This window comes from Coloeus monedula (assembly GCF_965178545.1).
Source record: "Coloeus monedula genome assembly, chromosome: 11".
Taxonomy (NCBI): domain Eukaryota; kingdom Metazoa; phylum Chordata; class Aves; order Passeriformes; family Corvidae; genus Coloeus; species Coloeus monedula.
Genome location: NC_138791.1, coordinates 12211826 through 12236543, shown reverse-complemented (window position 1 = coordinate 12236543; position 24718 = coordinate 12211826). Strand labels below are relative to the sequence as shown.

Sequence of the window (24718 nt, the reverse complement as noted above, 5' to 3'; positions counted from 1 at the left end):
AATTCTTTTATAGTCTGAAGGGCTGTGGAAATATAGCAGAGTGTAGACTGTTGAAATGAAATTAGCATGTAAAGTGATTTTATATAGGCAGGGATATAGTCACGAAGTTTGAACTGGAGAAAGAAATCTCATTACTCATCTTGTAAAAGAAGTAGTTTTTAAATTCCATATTTGCTATCACTGACATAAAGGTTCTGCACACAAACAGGGTTTTTTGTGATTTCCCAAAGATACTGGATTATTGAATTGACAAAGATCTGTTCCATTCTCTCCTGCCTTTTCTTTTATAGGATAACTGATTTTGGCAATATTAAAAGAAGATTGTATTTGTCAACGGTCCACAAGGAGTTGTCTGTAAGCCCTCTGCATGCAAAAATTCCTCTGTTTATGATCAAGCGCAAAATAGTAGGTACCTTGGGAATATTCCCTGGACTGAGGTTGAGCATGTTTTCTAATCAGAAATGTTTTGTGTATATTATAAATTTTTTGAAATTATTGTTTGGTTTAGAACTCAGCTCCTACTGATTGAAGATACTTGTGTACATCCCCATTACCAGATGGCAGCAGAACCACGTAATGCTGCACCTCTTCTATCCTTCTTCTATTAGGAATTCATTTTCATTTTACAAAATTATTGCTGTTTTTGATGTTTCTTCACCTCTCCTGTTGATCCAGCCTCCATAAAATTCTGTGTGTCCCTGATGCTTCTTCATGATGATGCTCCTGCTCACATGTCCTTTTTCCTGTGGCGACCTTTAATGACATTCACTGGAGCTGCAGGTAGACTGTAGCTGATGGCTGCTTTCACATTCTTCAGGTTCTTCCAAATTCTGGCATATATAGAACAATCTATATGTCAAACTGATGAAAACAAAACCATAACCATTATCTTCTCCTCATTCTCCTCTCCCATGCCCAGCCACAACATACGGTAATAGCTGACAGGATACAAAGCCTGATGGTTACTGTGTAACCATGTAAGGACTGGAGTCTCAAATACTGCTTTAGAAAATAAACTTGATATGAGAATAGTTAGATTTCAAGTATCTTAAAATACATATTTGCATGCAGGAAACTAGATAACAGTATACTAAGCAGTTGTGATTTAAGGCATCACATGACATGAGAGAGAATATTTTACAAAAACCTCTGAATTTATAATTTTTTTTGAGATAGGTTAAGTGAAAGCAGCTGTGGTATCTAAAAATTGAGGAGTTTTCTGCTTTGTGGGAAGAAGTAGTTGGATTTTTTTTTAATGAATATGTGTCAGATCATATGCCTGAAGTTGCTGTTAATTCAAAATCAGTGAAATAAAATTATTTTTCTTCAGTGTAATTTCAGTTAGTTGGTGTTAGACTACTACAAGTATTTCAGGAATAAAGTGTGCATTAATGTACACCAATTTAAATTCAATCAGAAGATGAACTTCAGTCATGTATTTTAACTTAGATAATAAAGCATGAATCAGATATGTCTAGATGCTCTCATCAGTTAGAAGGACAAAATATTTTAATAACCTTAATGCTTGACCAACGTTAAAGAGTAGATCTATATTTCTTAGTGTATCTGAATACATATCTGTCTCCCTTAAATGGTTATCTGCCTTTTTATCATTGCTTTTGCTTAAAAGAGGGAGCATGCTGCTTTCAGTGATTAGATAGATCTTTAAGATGGCCCTGGTAGTTCAACTTAACTCTGTACACAAGCTGATCATTATTATCAGCATGAGGGATGGTGAATCAGGATATATAGTAATTTGTTTGTTCCATCAGCAGAACACAGTTTGCATTTTCACATGCTAGCTTTCTATATTGTATTCCTACAAATTATTGTATTTTTCAATCTCAGCCATAGAAATATCAGTTATAACTAAATACTGAATTTTTCAGTCCATTGCTTGGTGCCTTCAAAACAAGTATTATTTTCCTTCCAAAATTTCAGATTTAAGACCTGAACAGTAATGTATGCACCCAAATTTCTTCTCAAAAATACTTGCCATTTGGCAATTAGAAGCTAATATTTCTACCTTGACTTTATAAGGAAATTAGGCATGTACAATCATTATGTTGTTACTTTTCTTTTCCCTTAAAACTTCAACCATTGATCAGCTAAATTTTACACATAAGTAATCGTATAAAATGTATTACAGTTCTGCAAATTGAATGAAAATTGCTGCATTTCTTCTCAAGGCCATCTTGTTTATTTGTATAGAAGTTATGTTAGCCTCAGCTGATGGGTTTTACTAAAGAGTGTTGTTTCTCTTTTCTAGTGGTGCAATATGTGTATTGACTTGGTAGCGTTTACCAGGGAAATATTCAGAGGAGCTGTCTTCCGGTCTTTGGATGGAATTATTATTTCAGCTAACTGTAAGCTAAGAAAGATCTTCACTTTAAAATCCAAGCCTCAAGATACAGCTGAGGGAGATGGTGTGTTTTAATTACTATCTAGTCTTAATCATAACTGTTCGTATTATAAAATCAAGAGCTTCCTATTAATCAGATTGGCAATTTGAAGGATTGCATGATTTCATAAAACTTAAAGTCTGCTAGTGTTGGACTTAAGGCAACTAATTAAATATGTGTGTACTCCTGTGTTTTAAACACTGAATTCATTAGAAGTATTTTATTGAAGAAATTCTGGCAAGATTTATCAAGTACAGAGCTTGTTTTAATGAGGATTTCTTATGCTGATAGAAATCAGGTTTTGGCCAAGAACAGAGTATCTGAAAGGAAAGAGAAACACTTAAACCAGGAACATTTGCTGATTTTTTTCTTAATTTTGGACATTAGCAGCTGATGAAAAATTTCTTTATAAAATAATGCAAATGAAATTGTAACAAAACATTATATGAAACAGAGCTATGAAACTATAAAAAACACCTCAGATCTTATGTCCAGTTATCCTAATGGGTCCTTGTTTATTGGGAAGGTAATATTGGTGGTGAGCTGAAAAATGAGAGGGTTTTTTGTAATAGATCAGGATACTCGTCAAAGTTTACCAGTCTCCAGACTCAGATCATAATCCTGAATCATCATTTTCCAAGGGACAGAACTTCATTCCTCACTGGTATTTGCAGTAATAGAGGAGAAATTTCAAAAGCAGAGCAGGCACTTTCTTATTTTAAGGGCACCCCTAGGAATTGTTCAGCTTCAATTTCGTTCAAATTTTCATTTTGTGGCTTTTTTTTTGCCTGAAAAAACGTTTCTGGTTTCAGAAGGAGTATTAGTCAACAGTATTGTAAGTGTAACAAAATGTATCCTCCATTTGGAAACACTAAACCAATAGGGGAGAGTAGGCAAACCTTGTGATTACTCCTCTGATTTTTTGTGGGTAAGATTGGAAAAAAATTAATTTAAAAATGTCTACAGAGAGAATATGGTAAATTCTTAGCAGGAAACTGCAGTTTGAGCTCTCACTGGCATTCACTTAATTTAATTCCATTGGTGCATTGTTTTTTCCCTTCCATTCTAAACAGTTTCTGAAATGTGATTAAATATTCTAAATGAGTTCCAAAATTCTAAAATGTAGTTAACATAATGAGTTGACAGCTTTAATAAACTGTATGCATAGTAAAATATTACACTTCTAATTACTTCATTATCAATTCTATGATTATTACACAGCTGGTGGGCATTAGTACTTTCTGTATGCTTTCGAATTTCCCTATCTAGGCAATTCATGGAATCAGAATCATGGAATTGTTTAGGTTGGAAAATACCTTTCAGGTCATTGATTCCAACAGTTAAGCCAGCACTGCCAAGGCCACCACTAACCTGTGTCCCTAAGAACCCCATCCACATGGTTTTTAAATACCGCCAGGAATGGTGACTCCACCACCACCCTGGGCAGCCTGTTCCAGGGCTTGACAACCCTTTTGATGAAGAAATTGTTCCTAGTATCTGATCTAAATCTCCTCTGGCACAACTTGGGGCCATTTCCTCTTGTATTGCTGCTTGTTACCTGGGAAAAGACACCAACACCTACCTCTCTACAAGGTCTCACTTCATCCTCCTTTTCTCCAGGCTGAACAAGCCCTGCTCCCTCAGCTACTCCTCTAAACTTGTTCTCTAGACCCATCTTAAATTTTCATTGCAACTGAAAGTTTGGCTGAATTAAAATTATTCTATACTTCATACTCAATTACAGAAAAACAATAGTAAAGGGTTTTGATATTATTAATAAAGTTTCAGGTAACAATTACTCTTTGATAAAGCTTTTCCCCTCTCTGAATGACTGGACCAGTTAGTTGAGCTCCACTGAATGCAATGACATTGCAACTTGTGTTGAGAGCTGTCGTGCTTTAACCTCGGCCAGCAACTAAGCATCACACAGCCATTCAGTCACTTGCCCCCTAGTGGGATGGGGGGAAGGTTCAGAAGGGTAAAAGTAGGAAAATATGTGGGTTGAGATAAGAACACAATAATAATAAATTGTAATGACAAAAAAAAATTAAAGATAAATAAAAACCCAAGAAAGACAGTTGTTTTTTATTTGCATAATTTGTTTACCACCTGAAGCCCCCCAGTCAGCTTTCCCTCTAGTTGATATGCAGAGCACATTGTCATTTGGTCTGGAATATCCCTTGGGTCAGTTGGGGTCAACTGTCCTGGCTGTGTCCCCTTCCAGCTTCTTGTGCCCCCCCCATCTGTTCACTGACAGGGCAGCTTGGGGAGCTGAACAGCAGCTAACACATCAGTATGTTTTCAGCACTGGTTGCATGCCAAATCCAAAACACAGCACTCTACCAGCTACTAGGAAGAAAATTGCATCTTTCCCAGCAGAAGCCAGGACAAGGGTCAAGTTCTTTGCTCCAAACTCCTTGGTGTGGTGGAAGTAGTGATTTCAAGGTGCAATGAGTGTGTTATTCTTTTCAAGTAGCAAGTATACTGTATGTTTGGAACTTTTTAAATGATAAGATTTGCAAAGGAGAAACCACATATATGAAGAAATTATTTCTGTATGAGATAATTGAGATAGAGGAGGAAATAATTCATCTTTTCTGCCTCGTGATACTGAAGCATACAAGCTTAAACTGCACCTAGTTTCTTGTTTCCATAGTGATCCAGAACTTACATATGGGTTTTTATCACTAAGTGTTGCCCAACAGTGATAAATAATGCACTGGCTTGGCAAAAATAAATGGTTAAAAAAATGTGTCCACTACTGAAATACAACATGGAACACTTGATTTTTTTTATTTGAATCTCAATACTTGATCCTTCATTCATGTTTGGGTTTCAAGTTATGTTTTCCTCTTCTTATCCTTGGAAAATAGTCTAGTATTCATTAGCTTATTATATTCAAGTCTTCTAAAATTTGGAATCAATTTGCATTGTAACATCAGGAAAGGTTCTGACATGGATTCCTTTCTTTGTATAGAGCAGCATTCATAAACTCAGTCTGTATTGGTTATCAAAGGGAAAGCAGAGATAATCAGCTCACATTTTACTAGTGCCAGGTGTCACAAGAATACATAGGTTGACAGCTTTTTGGTTTATCATGAATGGGTAATGGTGCCCAAAGTTTGGAATAAAGCTTGTTAAATTCTTTATTTGCATATATGGGACTTCTCCTTTGCTACTTCAGTCCCACTGATATAAATACCATATTTAGCTGTTCATTCTATCTGAAAATAACCACGTCAGTGTTACAATTAAAGCTGAGTTGTAATAAAAATTAACAAAATGTATTTTGTGATTGTTTTGTTTACTCTCTTGAAAAATCAAAGAAGTTGATTTTCTACAGCTATTCAGCCGTTAGTGTATATTTCTTTAACTGCATTCAAAATTTTTGGCCTAAAAGTATACACAAAATAATTTTTAAATTTACAATAAAAAGTGACCAATTGCAGCAAGTTTTTCAAATTACCATAATCTACTCCATTTTTATAGCCATATAAACTAAAGTGTATGTAATTACCGAATAATGTAAGTCAAATTTAATTCCATAGTGTCACAAGTGAAGTAAAGCCCATGTTTTTTGATTCTAGGTACGGGAGGTTTTCCATCTACGCCGTGTGAGTGCTTAGATGTTATTCCTCAAACCTGCCAGCTCAATTCTGATGTGCCACAAGTTACCCAATTGCTGAATCTAACTAAAATTCACAAGCCAGAAATAAAATGTAGGGAAAATACAGTGCGGGAAACAGGTATTCTGTTATATTAAAATACTGTGAATACAATCAATACAGTATGTGTACAAATAATTGTTTTGTAAATGTCCATGTGAAGAGTTCCAATGTATTAAAGGGAAACATGTGGCACCTGTAGTGCCACAAGCACATAGACATGTCTGTTCTATAGTTTGAGGTCTGTGTGCAGCCTGAGCAATTCTAATTCAAGCATGAGATTTATAACAATGTTTGAGATGTCATATGAATGTACATTGAAGCATTGTACAGTGAAGTTGTTACACTTGTTTTTAGAATATGTTCACATCAATGAAACTTTTCTGGCAATATGACCATGTAGTGTCCTCAGCTTATACTCTGAAAGGGAAAATCTTGTCTCATTGGTGTCTTGGAGTTATTTGAATGTTTCTGTAAGCTACAAAATAATAAACCATATAATTTAGACTTTGGCAGCATTGAATAGGTCTGTTAAAGAAACTGGGCCAATATAAGCTATTGACTTGGATAAAAGCTAAGAGAAAGCAAACAGAAGATTAAATTTAAAATTATTGTTACAGCTGAAAGCTAACAGCAGGAGACCTCAAAAGTTTTTGTTTTAGTCTCTGTATTGTTTATTGTAGTTATGAATAATCTCAACAGAGAAGTGAATAACAGGGGAGCAAAATTTTATTATGATACAGATACTGGCTTAATAAAGACTGGGACATCAGAGACTTTTAAGCTTTTGAGATGGGCAATCCCATATTTACTTTTTCCTGAAAAACAGAGCAGGTAACATGCAGGAAACATGACAGTTTTCAAAGCAACATTTTCTGTTTACTGGTTTTATATCTTGTGCCCACTATGTTGAAAAATTATGCTCTAGGAACCATTGTATGGGGTAAATGTGGAACAGCATGTAAAATCTAGCTTTGCTAAGTGCAAAGGATTGTGCATAGGGGAGGAATGATAACTACAGTTAAGCTTTAAAGGATCAAAATTAAATGACTCAAGGCAGGAAGGTTATCATCACCATAGATATAGCTCAGCAGAATTTTCAGTTAATGTTTTAAAAAAACTAAGTAGCAGGAAATTCAAATTCATAGGAAATGAAAAAGGTATCAAACCTTTAAATCATTTTTGCATTATTATCTGAAATACTTCATATATTATCAGTTAAGCCATCTCAGAAAATACCTTACAGACCAAGAATTGATTCAGGGAGAAGCAGTATGAGTGAAAAACTCTCACATACAATATGTTGAAAACATTAAAAATTTACATAAGGGCATTTATAAAGTAACCAGTGATACAAAGGAAGTTCAATAAAAGCTATTTTTCTTATCTCATGGCACAAAAACAAGACATCACTTGATGTGATGATCCAGTTGAACATTAAAAACTCAGAAAATGCCGTGTTACACTGAATATTATTAAAATATGGAATCTACTGCTAAAAGAAGCTGGTAAAGAAATTGGTATGATTCCAAAATCAGTTGGCAATTTATATGGGTAACAGTAATGTTGTATTTAGCAGCAGTAAAAATGTGAAGAGAAAATTCAATTTTGTACTTCCAAGTTTTTCCAGCATTTCTCTAAGAATTGTGTTGAAGGCAAATGATTTCAAAAATCCATACTGAATTATCTTGTGCTATTTCTGAAGCACTGGGTTTTGCCTTTGAAACTGAATGTTAGAGAGATTATTGGCCTGTTCTAGACTAGCATTTCCTGTGTTTTTATGTTTAAGTTGGCATGTCTGTTCGAATAAGATCTGTAAGCCAAGAATCAGTAGAAACTGAATTGTAGATACGAATGCCAAGCTGTGAAATTGCTTAAATAGACTTGGGTCAGACAATTGAGAGCTTTTTACTAAAGCTGCTATTTTGCTTTAAAATTGTGTATTGCTTCCCACCCGCAGTGAAGTCAACAGCAGAATTTCACTATGGCAAATAAATTTAAAGTCCTTATTGTCTTGATTCAAAATACTGATTATCTCTTTAAAACAAATTTGTAAAAAGATAGATCATCATTAAAGAACAGCAGTGGAGAGAAACATAGATTATTTATGTTCATTATTAGAAATCTGGAGTTATAAAATTATTCATAAGCAGTACTGGTCTTCACAGAACTATGTAAAGAATGAAATAAAATTTTCAGCTATTGACAAGTTTCTTTGTATTTGAAGAAAATAAGGGGGGATTTTAATCAGTTTTTTGAGTTTTGAAGACATCAGCTACAATTTCAATGAGGAAATAAATCAATGTAGAAAAAAAGGTGATATTTTTCAGTAATATGTCACTAAATTTCATTGATTAGAATTCTAAACATATCAAAAATGTAATTTCCTTACGCCCAGCATATTTGGGCATAAATTCAGTCGGGTTTGTAAATTCAGTTGCATGTACACATAACTGATCTTTACTCTTCTTTTTTTAAAAAAGTTCTTCTGTAGATCCATTTACAACTGTAAATATCTTGGAATATGTGCAAGCCCTTCTTAAAAATGATAGTTACAATGGATTTTAAATGAGGTGCTCTGATTCATGTCCTTCATGGAGAACTGATAATTTCACTCTTCTTAAAATGTTGGTTTGATTGTTACTTTCATCTTAATCTGGAGAAGTAAATAAACTTCTTAGTGCTGTAACTTAGAAAAATGCACAGGTGAAATCTCTCTGTAGGCATCCTCTTTCCTCTACTCTTTTGTTATGTTATTATTGGCCTCTGAACAAGACACAAAGCTAAAGCTTTGGTTTAGCCCGTATAATAGTTGGAATGTTTTCCTAAAGTATTTCATTTTCCCCTTCCTCTGTGACCCCTTTTATTAGTGATGTGATCATACTACAACAGGGTGGTAGAACATCTTCTGAGAAGGAAGTAGGACTGAAGTAGCTTCAAAGTGAGTCTGAGCAAGCAAATTAGATAAAGAACCCATTTTGAACACATCTTCATCAGTACAGGCAGTTTTAGAAGTGGTGCTGTAGTTAAGGAAGGTAGATTTTTGTTCCACTGGGTTTAGAACTTTCTCAGCCTTGAGGATTCTCATCTTTAGTATTTGAATTCAGTGAATAATCATTTCCACTATTTTTGTTAAAATGCTCTGAAGAAACACGTGCAAAGTATTGACCAAAGCAATAAGGTTACAGAGAATGATAACTACTGGTTAAGTTTAAGACTGTACCATCTCATGAAGCTCGAAAGAAAAATAAACTTTGAGAGCAACGTTGATAATATCAAAAGATTTTAAAAACTACTTTTTAAACTTCTTTTCTTCTGCTTTAACCAGAATATGAAAAAAACAACTCATAAAGATTTCATCATCCTCACTAAGCTGCCTGTGCTGGTGCTTTTTCAAGTTGCTAGCTTTTGCTCTCTCTCAATATACCTCATTAGCAAAGGCAATCTTTGTCCTACAGCAGCTGAAATGATAGAAGGGGGTTTGAATTTTTGCTTAGAGTAAGACCCGTCATATATTTATGTATTTAAATTACATTCAGCCTTTTTTTTACATGCAAGTACCATTTTTGTAGTATTAAAGGGAAAATCATACTTTTAGAGTATTACTGCCCTACAAGTAGTCAAGCCAGAGTTCTGTTGTAAAGTTGGATTATAAATTTGTCTTTGGAATAGCAGAGAAAACTCTGTAATCCAATTTCTTAGTGACTATGTTCAAAAGAAAAGCTTCTTGGCTGGATTGTCAAAATATGAGGGACTGTAAAATTTAAATAAGTACAATAGTGTGAATGATGCATCTAAGCAGAAAAAGTGTATGTTTATTTAAAACAAGACTCAGATTTTAACATCTGGACTACAAAGATACATAGCCCTTAGGAATATGTGGTAATTAATGATAACATCCCTCACCTACATGAAGATGAAATGTCTTCAGTTTAAGGTTTAATCTCTTTTTTAATCCCACGTTATGAAATAGGATGTGTTCTTCCAGACGTGTTTTCCAAATTTCAGAAGTTGGCGTACTTGAAATTGGAATCTTTGGTATGTTTAGGTACATTTTAATTGGAAAATGTTCTTTTAATACACTAAACTTTTTGTTTATTTGATAATTAAAAGCCCAAATTATTTTTAGTATCATTCACTTTTAATTACACATATTATTTCATTATGTCATCAGCACACTGTTTCGTGTAGGTGTAGGTAATTAATTGCAGTCAATTAATGTGGTCATTAAGACAGACTTTAATGCAAGTCAGCTTTTCTAATTGGAGCTAACAACATCCCAAGGTAGCCAGCAAAAAGAAATTGATGTTAAACCAAGACAGGTCATCTGATCTTGTGAAATGGCAGCTGTTAACAGCAACCAAATGTCACATCAGGAAAAGGGAGGCAGGTAATGGCAGTAAGTAGCTTCTTCTGTGCTTATTAGTACAGTAAATGATGATGTTGGTGGCTAATGCATGAACTGTTTTTCATTTCCTTGATGACACTGTAAATAAAGCTGATCTTGAAATAAGGTTATGAAAAATGCTCAGGGGAATCGGCAAAATGTTTTGTTTCTACTTTATTGCTTTATAAAGGTGTCAAATCTCTAAAGTGAAATAGCAATTTAACACTGAAGTTGTAGCAAGAAAATATCTTTGGACTACGTAAATATTAAATATAAATTAATGTGAAGATACCAGTTTTATCAGCTGTGGAAAGGAGAATTCTCTGACGATCTTGGAGAATTATAAAAGAGGAAAATAGATAGTATATGCAGCTCTGCAACCCTGATAGTAAAATTAATGTGTAACCATTTTACTGTCCTTTTTTAAATTTTTTTGGGAACATTCACTTGCATTCCATGTTTACTTTTTGTTCATCTTGAAGACTTGTTGGCAATTTCTGCGCTTTGAAAGACTTACAAAAATAAATCTCCAATTTAAGCAGTAAAAAAACAAATACTGAAAAGGGTAGAGTATTTTACCAGCAATAGTTTGTTTGCAATATTAGGGCTCAGCCCTGGTAATACAGTAGATTCAGTAATTTCAAAAAGCAAGCTACATGTAAATAGTTCTCTGAGCTGTGACTAATATCTTGACAGTCTTGCCTCAGTTTTTTTGTGTTATTATTTATTTATTCTGTTATTTATTAATTAGAGTTCTTTTTTCTTCCTGTCAGAAGTTAGGTTTTCATTGAAGTTCTAAAGAAATCCTGCAAACCAATTTTTTTTGTTTATAAATAACCCACTTCTAAATAAAACTTTAAAGCAAGAAGATTAGAAATATGTCTCTATAATAGACCAAAAGTTTCTTGCTGATATGTTGACATACTTTTATAAAATGTGTTATTCCTATATTTCTAGGGATTGCACTTTAAAGGACCATAATTTTTATATATGTTCAGTATTCATAATTCTCTTCTTTTAGTTGATTTTTAAAAAAACATTACTTTTTATTGCTTGTAAGTACTGTAAGTTTTTTTTAAACTATTTTTTTTCTTAACTTAGGTAACTTGGTTAGTAGAGTCCAAGGCAACATATTCAGCAGTAAAACCCAAGATGTATCACATATTGCATTTGGGTCAAAGATCCTTGGACCACCTCCATCTTCAAACAGAAGACCCAATACAAAGGTATCTGGAAAGGTGAGAAGGGCTAAATTCCAGCACCACTGTTGGCACTTTTGCAAAGGAAGACATTGATAAGCAGAGGAGTTACACTAAATGTTTATTTCAGAGGCTGCCTCCAGAGAACTGTGGTAGGTCATGAACCTCCAGTGCCAGAGATCCTGTAACATCTAGAGGAGGGCAAGGAAAATGCATGGGTGGCTCCAGCTCAGGGCATGGGTTTGTTGAGCCCACGGGAGAGAAGGCATGGGGGGAATCTAGTTGCTATTTTCAATGAATGTGGGGCTGTAGAGAAGCCAGGCCTCTCCTAAGAGGTGCCCTGAAAGGCCAGGGGCAGTGGGCCCTAATTGCAGGGAGGCTCTGACTAAATATATCAATGAAGAGGTTCAGTACTGCAACAGGGTCATAAAGAGATTGGAGAATTTCAGAGCTTCTGAAGACATCAAAACTTGACTGCAACGGGCTGATCTAATTTCAGCATCAGACCTAAAGATGTGTCTTTCTACCGAAATTACTCTGTGATTTCTCATCCTTATTTTTCTGAAATTTTTTTCTAGACGGCTGAAATTTCCTGTGTGTGTGTGTAAATATTTTTCCTTATGATGAGAGCTATAATGCGGAGCAGAAATTACATTTCAGTATGCTCTGATAGTCAGCCTTACAGTAGCTCATGTGATGCTGTCAATTACAATGCCAGGGAAAACACCTGGTCCCAGTCTGCCAGCAACAAATATACAGGTTTTTGGAATCTGATCAGGACTACAGTTCTCATTTTAACAGCAAGAATAAGGGATCCAGCCAAAGGAAATAGACTCTTGTGTACGAAGTCACTTGAAAGTCAAGATGTGAAGTGATATTACTTCCTCCAAGGAAGAAAATACTCCTGAGGTCTAGAATAACTACAAGTTTTAGTCTTTTTATTCTGATAGTTGATTTTAATTTTTTTCCCTTTTCTTTGCATTGTTCCATTCACTCCGTGAAAAAAAAACCTCTGCCTGCTACTTGACTGTAAAGATTGGAGATACCACACTGAATAGAGCCTAACATGAAAAAATGTTTAAAAATAGATTTGGAAATATGTATTTGAAAAAGACATGTAATTCATAATGTGTGTTTATCTTTGAGTATTTTGAAAGCTGTTATATTTTTGTCTTTCACCAAGAAATAATGTCTTTCAAGGTAACAAAGACCTTGGGTAACAAAACATCATGCCAACTTCAAAATTCAGGAATGCCAACTGAATCCATACTAGATACTGAGAGATTGGAGCTATCATTCAGGCCATCCAATGATACTTTAGATCAAGGAGACAAAAGAAATACTCTCCGAACAACTGCAAATGTATATCGAAATGGTAAGAGCATAAAGCAAAGGATATGGTGAGTTCTCAGACTGCCAAAATTTTTGCATGATTGTGCCTTTGAATCTAAGACTTCATTCTTGTTTTTCTAATCCCTTATCTACCTAATTAATTACTGAAGACATATTCATTAAATAATGACTTACTCTCCTGTATGAGGGTGAATAAATGCTCATTCTCTCTGCAGCTATTTGTATTGTGAGTGATTGAGCCAGGGATCAGCACCTGCTGGCAGTAGCGACAATTTATACACATGCTCCTCCTTCCTCATGCTGTGAAAATAACTGAATTGCTGCAGTGGTTCTTGATTGTTTTGCAGACTTTTGCAAGCCTGTTTTTTATAATTACTATGGTTTGCCCTTCTTCCATGCCTAGTGTTAAATTTTTACTTCCTTTTGGCTGACATGTTCCTGCTGCCCTGCAAGATTCCCACGCTGTTTGGAAGATGTTTGCATCCCAGTACAATGCCCCACATGCACTCAATATGAGTCTTAACAGGCATTTCATTTCTGCATTGCATTTCAGACCCTGAAATTCAGACTCAGAAAACATCTGTGAGTGGAGAAGCAGATTTTCAGCTCACCTCACCACAAGTACCATCACCAGACAAGAGCAGTGATAGAAGATTATCTCTAAAAAATGCAGCCAAACCCGCATGGGAGATAACCAGTGGTATGGTACTCATTTCATGTTATTTTACATTTCAGTTCTATGTGGTGTGAGGGACTATCTGCTGTAAATTTCAAAGGACCCAAAAGCAGTTCACATAAAAAAAAATGTCTGTGTTGTGGGGGATTATGGAAATCAAGCACCCTGCAACAGAATTGCTTTTGAGCATTGATAAAGATTTGCAGGATTAAGCAGAGTACCAGAGCAGCGAATGAATATAAAAAGAAAAACTCCATGCTCTCATGATTAAAGGAAAAGAACTAAAAATAATTTATTCTTTAAATCCCTAATAAATTTAACACTGAAGACTCCAAATATGAAATGCACAAGAAATTTTACTTTTCCCAGATAAGAGTTTAGAATGTTAACTACAGTACCTATGTAATATCGGGGTGGGGAGGCAGGGGGAAGAGGGTTATTTTGTTTATTAAGTTCAGTGGTGATTTATTTCTTTTCTTATTCACAGAAAGACACCTCAGCTTATGTTTTGGGTTTTTTCCCTTTCACACCTGTCTACCAAAAAGTGTGGATTTTTTTTTTGTCATACAGTGTCAATCAACTTCCTTTTCATGTGTCTGGGAAGGGCATTATTGTGGCCAAAGTATCCTTTGTCTCTATGAAAAAGTAGTGTTACATTTTATTAGAAGGCATAGCCAGCAATTTGAAAAGTAGTTGGACTACTCAAATGTGCTCAAAATTGACCAATGAGGTTTCCTTCATATTGTGAATGATTTCCATTGTGTGTATTCTTTGGGGATATTTAGAAGTGGTTATACAGTATGGCAGCTTCAGTAATCCATAATTGCTATTATGGGTTCTATAATTTGACTGAAAGAGATGCAAGATATTCAGGCAAATAGAGAATTCTTCTGGAGAATATTTTAATTCCTTCCTATTTACCTGAATTTTGAGAACTCTGGGGCAGGAATCACTGTCTTAACTTGTTTTTCATCTAGAACACCAGGACCTCTATCTAATGCCAGAATTTTAGAAAAATTAATCAACACGTTATTTTATGTAATTTTAAGTGATATGAAAAGACAGCCTTAGGGCAGTAGACTGGCCTGTCTAAATGCCCTCTCATAAATTCAGAGGCAGAGAACTGAGGAAGAAAGCTATGTGTAAACTCTGCTCTTTTGCTGTTTGTGTTTGCAGGAATGAAAACTGTTTCCTGATAATCTTAATTGTGTGTACAGGCAGATAAATGCATTATGTGAGTTTGAATGGTACAATGCTACGAACTGTTCCCTGTATTTTCATTGCTTGTCACTGTTAGCTCAGTCTGCAGATTTCAGTTTCTTTTCAATACATGAAGTTATCTAATTGTATGTAGATGACTTAATGATTTCTTTTTCCATTAATACTGGATTTATTTTTTCTGAAGAACTTCCTATAAGCAACTTCTTTATCAAGGAAAGTCCTCTTCTAGGCTTTGCTCTGGACTTCTTCCAAAGTGGGATATACTTGACCTGAGAGAAGAAATAAAACGAGTTAACATTGTTTGCGCCAATCTTATTTATTCAATGCTGAAACCTTCATTAAAATGTTAGGCTGTGATTAGAAGCTTTAGCATAAGTCTGACTGTGTAGAAGAGCTAATTAGATGGTAAGGTGATCATTCTTGCATTTATCTTGTTTGCTGCAATGTTGCGATTACGTAGTAGTTTGCATATTTTGCTAAGAATGTATTCCAAATTATTCATTACAATTGACATGGAAATTATGAGTTAAAAAGAAATTCTACTATAGTTTCTGTTGGAGAGATAATGGGATTTTGTTTGGTCCAAAACTCCCTGCATCTTTCACTTTTGGACTATTTAAAAAGTGCTACACTGACTACAGGTTACAGAAGTTGCTGAACTCTGTAACCAGCATAAAATGTCATCTTCAAATCATACAGACTTTTCTGTCTTCCCCATGCATATTTCATTAAGAATAAGTACTGTGCTATGCAAATAAGTGTTTGGGTTTGACTTATTCCTAACTCAAGTATATTTCTTCAACAACTCTGGAAATGAATGTAGTTCTTACAGGGAGGCTTAGGCTAAAAAGGCAGGATATTCAGGCTAATGTTATATAGATTATATAATTATTTTAAAGTGCTTATTTTTATTTCTGAACTCCTTTTGGTCTGGGCAAGACATTACAATGGTGACTAAAATGTAAGAAAATTTTGGATGTCTGAGGCAGAGCCAGGAGTAGAAGTGAGGAGTTCAAGGCTCTAACTGCCTCATGTTCTCTAAACACTTGACAAAAACTGTTACTCTAGGACTTCTTTTATAAGTTTTGATACTTCTATCAAAATTGACTTAAAATCTTAAAAAAGCAAGTGATTCATCATGTTGTTTCCTTCAGAATTCATTACAAAATTTTATCTGTAATGCCCTCTATGAATTAAACAGCAACAACAGCATTGGACATTATTCTAGAATGAGAATAGAACAGGTGAGACTGCAATGTGGGAAGTGGGTTGTTGCTAAGTCAGGAGACAAAAAAGTTAAGTCATTCCCCTCTACTCCTTCCCAGTCGTTTGTGCATAAGAATTCCTGAATTCTCTTGAAGTGAGTTGTACACTAAGTGCATAACCGTACCCTAGAGGGCTCTTTACGGTGGTCTGAGCTATTAGTGCATATTGGTAAACCATGAAGGCAGCATGAAACGTGTCAAATTTAATTTTATGATGGGGAAAAGACCTTCTGAATATTGAGGAGTGTATGTTATGTATTTTGGTGTTAGTCAAGACACTGCCAGGGAAACCTAATAAAATGTGTCTAGATTAAACTGGAAGGGTGGGTGCCAGACTGGTCAGAAGACAGCAAAGTGCTGAGATAAGAAAAAATACAGGAAATTCCTTAGCTAGCTAACTTTTGAAGATTTGTTTGTTTGTTTTGAAAAATGCAGCAATTTAAAAATTTTAATATCATTGCCTTAGGAAAAAGGGTAAACAGTATTTTAGACTTAGCAACTGGAATAGCTGGGAAAAAGATTCTTTACATCTAGAAGAGTTGTCCAGTTGAAGTTTGGGGATAAGTAATATTTTTGTGGCATTTCTGCATAGTGCTTTCTGGAGTTGTGAACAAGGCAGCATCTTCAGGGCCAAAGACTTTCAAAACAATCTCAGCCTTGGTGGGCGAGATTCCTACTGGATAAATAACAGAGTAATTGAAAATTCTGATTTAGTGTGACAGAGTTTTTAAATCATGTTAGGTCACAGGATCAGTTGGGGAAAAAACATTTCCTGAGTCTTTGTTCTTGAACATCCAAATACTGTGTTCAGCTTCACTTAAAAAGTTCATGAGAAAATCTCTCTTCTCATTTCATTTTTATAGGAGAAATGATTGCTTAATAAAGGCAGCTTTTATAGATAGCAAAATATAGAGAAGGTATAAAATCTGTGAAATGTTCATGACTGTGTTTTCTCTTATGATTTTGTTTTATTTGTGTACCACCCTTCACATGTAATTCCATTGCCTATGGAAAATATGTTATCAGAGGAGTGTGACACAATATTGAATGATAGTAGATAGGAGAATTCTGCTCTAATATCCTCCTTTGAAGAACCTGTAATTATAGATCAGAGCTAAAAGTCATTTGGTTTACTCAATGAAGGCTGTTGCCTAGAAGTTTTGAAGTCTCACTCATTTCTTGATGCTCTTGGAAAAACTAGTCCAAAATATTTATAAAATAAATAGAATCACTTGCATGTTCAGCGTTCAAGGCTTCTAATAATTAAAAGAACAATCTACTAGATTGTTTAAAACCAGAATGACTTTCTAATATAACAAGAATTTACCTGAAAGCCCTGGGGGTTCTTTTTAAGATGGTCTTCATGTAGAGATTGAAAAATGGTCTTCTCTGGAACAAGAAGATGCATGATCATACAAGTCAAGTCCCTACTTTTCACTGTTTCCTGGATATTAACTGGAGTTTGGTAGCTTTACTAGCTGTCTTCAATAAACTGGAAAAATCACAGCAACCCAATAAGAAGACAGCTGTTTCTCCTGGCATCTCATTTTTCTTTCTTTTGTCTTCATTTATGGTGATTCAGAATTCCTCCCACCCACCCAAGCTGCTGAATGTGCCTGAAGTGGTAATTCTAACAAAACTAAAACTAAAATATCACAGTAAAGCACAAAATATCACACTGAACTTACTGTCTTCTGTGATGGCAAGTATTTTATTATTGCAATGCAACTTCATTATTACATTTTTAGTATTTTTTTATTGAATTTTTTTAGTATGGTTGACGGTAACTTTGTTTTATGGAGCTGGAAAGTTTCAATATCTAGTGAATAATCCACACCACACTACCTTTAATGAAGATAAGGGAGTATTGCATACTTGAGCAATTCTCCTTTCCTTAGATGCTATTTGAGATTGGTTGCAATCAATCAAATTGCCTTTTTTTTCTATACCAACATTCCAAACAATAAAATATAAGTTAACAATAAGAATATAAAAATGGTCTTTTCATGTGTATCTGGTGCACTCCATCTTTAAATCCATTTCTGTAGTTTATTGTTTGTTTTTAAATTGTCAGATTAGTTGTGGCTATATTCAGGGAAACTCGCTGAATCTTTATACATCTTTATACATTTTTCATGTCACACTTTTTTATCAGAACAGTAGTTTTAAATTGAGATTTAAACCATAAGTTCTCAATGTAAAAGTGTGGAATTCCAGCAATAAAGAAGGAGCAGATTGTAATATTATGAACTTTCCACCAATGTGTGATTATTTTTTAAATGTCAGACACAAAAAATGCCTATAGCAAAATATCAATGGCCATATTTAATAAAATTATGTTTTCCAAGAATAAAATTCAGTTGCAGGTTTCAAATCTTGACGGCTAAATAGTTTCAGGTTTGCAAATTGCAGGCTTGCATGTCATGTACCAAAGCCTGTGTGCTCTTTGAGCTCTGATTAGAAATGTTTTGATTAACCTTGCTGCACTTTGAAAGCAACCTGATCTTTTTCACTGCATCCTCATCACTCTTACTCTTCTTTGATAGGCAAAATATTTCTGTATTAGAAAAATTTACTTTGCTCTACAACTTTCTGAGAAAATGAGAATGATCAGAGTAGCTCACAATTTACATATTTGCCATTAAAATTGTATGTTTCAGATAAATGGGTGTTTCCAGAGAGCTTCACTGAGAGTATTCAGTTGGATGAGAAGGAGCACTTCGGAGCTGCTGGAAGTTCAGCTTGCTGTAATTTACCCTCAGCCCAGAATGCCTCTGTTGAACATCACAACAGGGAAACAGCTGATCATCACAGGAATAATAAAGAGGTTTTCACATTTTCATCAAAACCTCGATCACCTCCTCATGGAAAGTCTCCAAATATGTCACCAGAAAGTTGTGTTTTCCCTTTGGATTTGGAGCCAGACACTAACGGAGAAGATGAGAAAACCGAAACTGAAGATAGCTTTGAAGGAGCTGACAGCAGTGAGGAGGTAGGCCACTTTGTACATGTAACTCTTGATAAAGCACTCTTCATCCTAAAATTCGTCGGATGAGATTCTGTCTTCAAGCCAGACAGAGAGGATAAATCATCTTTTCCCCATATACCAACAGGTATATCTGTCTTTGTCGGGTTGTTGTGTCTAACTGGATACAGGACTCAATGCAGGTGTCTTTTGCAACAAGTTGACGAAAGAAACCTAACTTTGTCAGGCCCTATGCTAACAGAGAGATGCCAGATCTGTGCATCATTGCTACAAAAACATATTGTAGGAAAGCCTGCATCATAGATTTGAGTGAGATCCAAGTCCTTTGTGGTTGCTCAAGAATTCAGTAAATAAGACTTCATTGTGCCTTTTAAAACTGTAAATGGAGACTGGTTTTGCTCATTGCCATTGTTGAAAGTGGGTTATAAAATTCCAGCTTTTGAATGTCACTTGATTATTGGTGTTTCTGCTGTATATCCTGTCTGAGCATCACCAACTTTAATTCTTTAGCGATGTGGAAATCTTCCAGCAATGAAATTAATGAAAGAAAATTTTTTAGTTTATACTAAACATTGTTTAGTATCTCTATCTAGTATCATGTGATAATGTATAGAAATTTGCTGGATTGTCAATGCATGCAATAATTTCATTATGTCATTACAGTAACTGCTAAAGTTCCTACCTTTATGAACATTCAAGTATATTTCACTTTTAACTGTAAAATTTGTTTCTTAGCATTCAAATCTGTGGCTCACAGCAGAGAAATAAAATGTAACTGAGTTGCATAATAGCAGGAAGGACTGAATTTAACTGTTCTACAAAATAACTGAGGGAATGAAACTATAAATTTCCAAAATGTGTACCATTAATAAAACTGAGGGATTATCTTTTTGAATGCGCACTTCATGCTGTGTAATCTTGGACTCACTGAAGTCAGTAACAGTCTTGGTTCACTTTCATGTGCAGCAGGATTGCACCTCAGCTGTGAGAGGCACACTGCAGGTGATACTGCCTTACATCCTGTGTGGGAGCATATGGCAGAGGAGCAGCATCACCAGATGAAGATGAGGCCTCTTTCATCCTTTCTTTTTTGAGAATGAGAACGTTGAGGCAAACACTTACATTATTTCTCTTTCCCTCTGTTCAGTCCTGCTGATTGTTGTTGAGATGGGGTATGAGTGAACATCATACACTTGATTCGTGGGATATTTTGCAGAGACATTGTTAGAAGCATGCATTTAAGGTTAATAAACTAACCTCTAAAATTCTTAAATTGCATTCAAATGGCAATGAATATGATACCCAGTACCATATGATTACCAGGGCAGAGCAAAATTATCTCAGCAGGAGTTTTTTCTTCTACATTTAAGTTGAAGATGAAATGTGAAAATATGGAATATTAATAATTCAATGGAAAGACATCATTGTCATGGACTCTTTGCTTAGTTTTGGTTTTCAGTTGTAGTAAATTCTCTTGAAATCATGACTGTCATGTAAGACACAGGTTTGGGAGGTTACCAGCATTCAAAATTTGACCTGACATTTTGAAAAGAGTAATCAGCTTCAGATGTAAGAATATGTTTATGGTATAGTCAGTGTATTTGCCAGGAGAAGCAGCTGTTTTTCAGAATCCTTGTAAATTTGGAAACAGGAAGCAGAGATTAAAGAGAGATTTTCAAGTGAACTGAATTGTGTGATGATGAGAAGGAACCAACCACTCTTGCTTTGTTTCCTAAATTTAGGATGACAACAGTGAACTCATCCAGGGTACTGAGGACATTGAGGACAGCCACAGTAGAAAAGGAACATCTGATTCAGCAATTTTTAAACAGATCCCATTAAATAAGATGTCACAGAGAAATGAATACTCGAAGAATAAGGAACACAGCAAATATGACTTCGAAGAGACCATCTTATCAAAACCACAGAGTTCCACCGTGAGAAAAACAGAATCTATTAGCTTTCAGAGAAGTTTAAAGCCTATCCTCTCTCTTTCTCCAATTCAAAGTAAATCTAAATCCTTTAGAGTAATTAGAAATGTATCTGAAGAAACTGAAAGATATGAAGGAGTTTCAGATCAATTAGAAAGATCTGTCAGTAAAACATCTCTCAAGAAAGTCTCAAAAGAAAATTCATGTCTGACAGGACAGACTTGTGTAAGTGATTTTTTCTTTGAAATTAAATTGCTAGATTGTATAGAGAAGCTGTATTAGATATACCCATTTGCATGAAGTGATTAATGTACCTTTCATTCAGATATATTCTGGCTTCATCATAACAGCATTTACTGTGCTCAGTCTGTTGAAAGTTGATTTTTTAGGGGTTTGTGGCACACGAAATAATACTCCAGATGTAAGAGAAATCACAAAGGTTTGTAGATAAAAAGATGTATCATTGAGCTACTCACATTTTGGAAATATGTGAGTTAGAAAATAGTTTGGGGCTGAAAGGTTACAGAGGAAAATTGGCAGATTTTAAATTGCTGTATTAACGAATGACCACAGAAGGAGTGTTAATTTGGGTACTTCATGGTCTCTCTGTTTGAGCCCTGAGCAATAATAAATTGTGTGATTGAGAGCCAGCAGTGAGGCAGCTTCTGTCCAGCAGTCAGCCATAGATGGCTGCAGAGAATAACGGGGCAAGGACAAGGAAGGCACCTGGGGGTACCTCAGCAGCATGGCCCTGCAGGCTTCCTTCCAGCGGTCCTTAGTTTAGCCATTTCTTCAGGAAAGGTGGTGTCTATGGTAAATAACTGGTGGTGGATTTTTTTTCCACAGATTAGTGTTTGCTTTTTGCACTTTTATGGCCTTTGCCTAGTGACAGTGAATTTCAAACATTAACTGCTATTTGTGGGAAAAAATATGTATCCTCATTTTTCTTGTTTTGAATGCTTTGTCTCCTTCCTGGTGCTTTCTTATTCTTCTGTTTGTTATAAAAAACAATGAGTAACCTTTTTTTTTTAAATTCATATTCTTACCTGTGCCACTTCCTGCTTCATGGCTGTGTATCATATTCCCTTGCAGGTGTCTCTTTTCCAGGTCAAGGAGTTTTATGGTATTTAGTCCCGGGATTGCGGTTTTGTGAATTTTTTTATGTAGTTTTACCCAGGGATGTTGAGTTGAGCTACTGCATGATCATTATTGTAAGCACTGAGTTTGTTTTCTAATATCTTGAATATATCTTGAATTTCTTGTAATATCTTTTGTCCCCAGGTATTGCATGCCTCTGGGGACCAAAAGAATAGACACTTCTCTTTTGGGGGGGCTCTATGAAGTAGTTATGCATTGTTCAGAAAAAATTTTCTATTTAATGTCTTGGAATATGATCTGTACCTCATTTACATGAAGGAAATGGACATGTATAATTTTGAGTCCTTATAGTTTGTCTCATCTGCTGTAGGAAAGGGAGTGTGCTGTCATTCTGCTGTAGGAATTTTGGTCTGTAGCATTTCTGTGAGCTGTTGATACAGTTAATTTTAGTTACCTGATTTGACAGCCTCTGTAAAAGGGAAAGCAGGAGCCATGACTTCCATGGGACATGGCTGCTGCTGTTGGGGCAGGGCCATCTCACTGAAAGGTTCTACCTGCCTACCTGGAGCTGCTGTGGCTGCTGATGGACAGCCCTGCAGTTAACTGTGGGTATGGAAATCCAGGCACGGAGCTAGGAGCAAACTGGGCAGCAGATTAGTCTGGGAAAGCACATATTCAGCTTTTCTGTGTCCTTGATGGGGAAATGCTCGTCCTGCCATGCCACTGATACTTCAGTGCTTTTTTGTGAAATGAGTCTCTTTCTGTCCTGGTGCAGGAGCTGGGGTTTATGTGTCTCACAATGCTGTGAGGTTGTCTCTCAGAGGGATTCTGGAAATCTCTTCCTGTATTCTGCAAGTAGATTATTGGATTGGTGGAGGCCCTGTGCTATTCCTGATAAAAACAGAACATCCTTTTCCATGAAGGTTGTGGAGACTGGTTTCCTTTGGGAAGGAAGTAGATTAGGGGGAAGCAAGGGGAATGAAACACAACAGTGCAAGTGAAAATCAGAAACAGTGCTGAGACTTCATGATAATGAGAAATATCAGTGGTTGGTAATTTTAAAGACTATGAAAAGCAAAAAAATTAAAAAGCAGATAAAATCCTACAAATAGCAGCATATGTTCTATGTATTTATGATCTGGAAAGGACATTAGAACTGCCACTAGTGGTGTAGAAAATGTGGAAGAAAGCAATGCATGGGTTCATTTCTGTTGAGAAAGAAGATAATGTTTCTGTAATTTTCAGTGATAGGAAAAGCCCCAGTTGATACTGATAATCTGATTCTCTTTTTCTTAGAGATGGTAATATGCAGTGAGTGTGTATGGTAAAATTTGTTTGTATTTTGAATTTCCTTTCCCTCCTAGTATAGTTTTTAGGAATTTAATTTTTCTGTTTTCCAGTAACTACTTACATCTTTGCAATTAAATGTATTCCTTGTTTCCTGATCTTTTCAAGTGTTAGAAAATTTTTCCACTTAAAATTCAAGTATGTTTATTACTTATCATAACTGTAATCTATTTGTCCATAATAAATGAAATTATACGTTTATTACTTTCCTAAAAGATATTATCAGTGTTTAATGCAGTCATCAACTTTGTCCTGTGGAACACAGCTAAATGTAGACTCTCTAGGAGAATTGCAATAGTTGATTACTAATTTAGACAATAAGGTTATTACCATACTTGTAGCTGTAAATGTATTGCACATGTGACTTGTTGCCTGTAATTATTTTTGTTCAAGAAAAAATCCTATTATTAATGTATAGAAACTCATTAGCTACAGAATTTGTTTTACTGCTACGAAACATAAGATTTAAGTATCTGGTAGATCTAGGTCCTATACTTGATTTAATCAAGTCTTAAAATTTTACAGAATCCCTTCCTTGGAGTTCTTTGACACTTCTTTTTACGCTCATACAGAGGACTAGTGAAGAAGGAAAAATGCTTAACCAAGTCTTCCTGCAACTGATTTGCCAGCTGCTTAATATGCTTTAAAGACCTGGTTTCTTGCAATGTTTTATTCATGTTTTAATAGAGTTCTCTATTATTAAGTTCAAATATTTTTAATTAAGAAAGAAGTATAGCCCTCTGGGTAATATTGCAGGCATGTAGATAGCTGGTAATTAAAGTTTTCCACACGTATAACTACTTTCAAACAATTCTGAATAAATCATTTGAACCTAGAAGAATGCAAATGTCATTATATATGAAAAAAATCCTTCAAACAACAGGTTTTGTCAATCTAGCAAAAGTTTTAAGTGCTTAATAAAAATGCTTTATTGTAAGGGAAGGATATGCAAATAGACAAGATAAGCTTTTAATTACTAAATGAAATATTAATTTTAGACAAATTTACGAGTATTGCAAAAGTACTTCTTACATCAAAAGATTCTCCTAAATTACAAAGTTAACTTAATTTCAGATTCAGTTTTCAAATTCTCTGTTTGAAAACCAACAAAGACAATATGAAATTTGTGAAGAGGCTTTTTGGTAGTAGTCATCTGAAGTTGAAGAATAAATAGTCCAAACTATTTCT

The 24718-nt window shown here is 35.1% G+C and overlaps 1 protein-coding gene across 1 annotated transcript in view; it reads left to right on the top strand.

The window, feature by feature from the left end:
- CFAP20DC (CFAP20 domain containing) overlaps positions 1 to 24718 on the top strand; it is a gene marked incomplete at both ends in the record, with an annotated part of 67449 nt that overhangs the window by 15452 nt on the left and 27279 nt on the right. The window contains 8 exons of the mRNA XM_082288472.1: positions 291 to 405; positions 2270 to 2426; positions 5990 to 6148; positions 11556 to 11692; positions 12854 to 13028; positions 13560 to 13706; positions 18829 to 19160; positions 20897 to 21310. Of these exons, the coding sequence (XP_082144598.1) occupies positions 291 to 405; positions 2270 to 2426; positions 5990 to 6148; positions 11556 to 11692; positions 12854 to 13028; positions 13560 to 13706; positions 18829 to 19160; positions 20897 to 21310 (1636 nt within the window). The remainder of the gene's footprint in view (positions 1 to 290; positions 406 to 2269; positions 2427 to 5989; positions 6149 to 11555; positions 11693 to 12853; positions 13029 to 13559; positions 13707 to 18828; positions 19161 to 20896; positions 21311 to 24718) is intronic.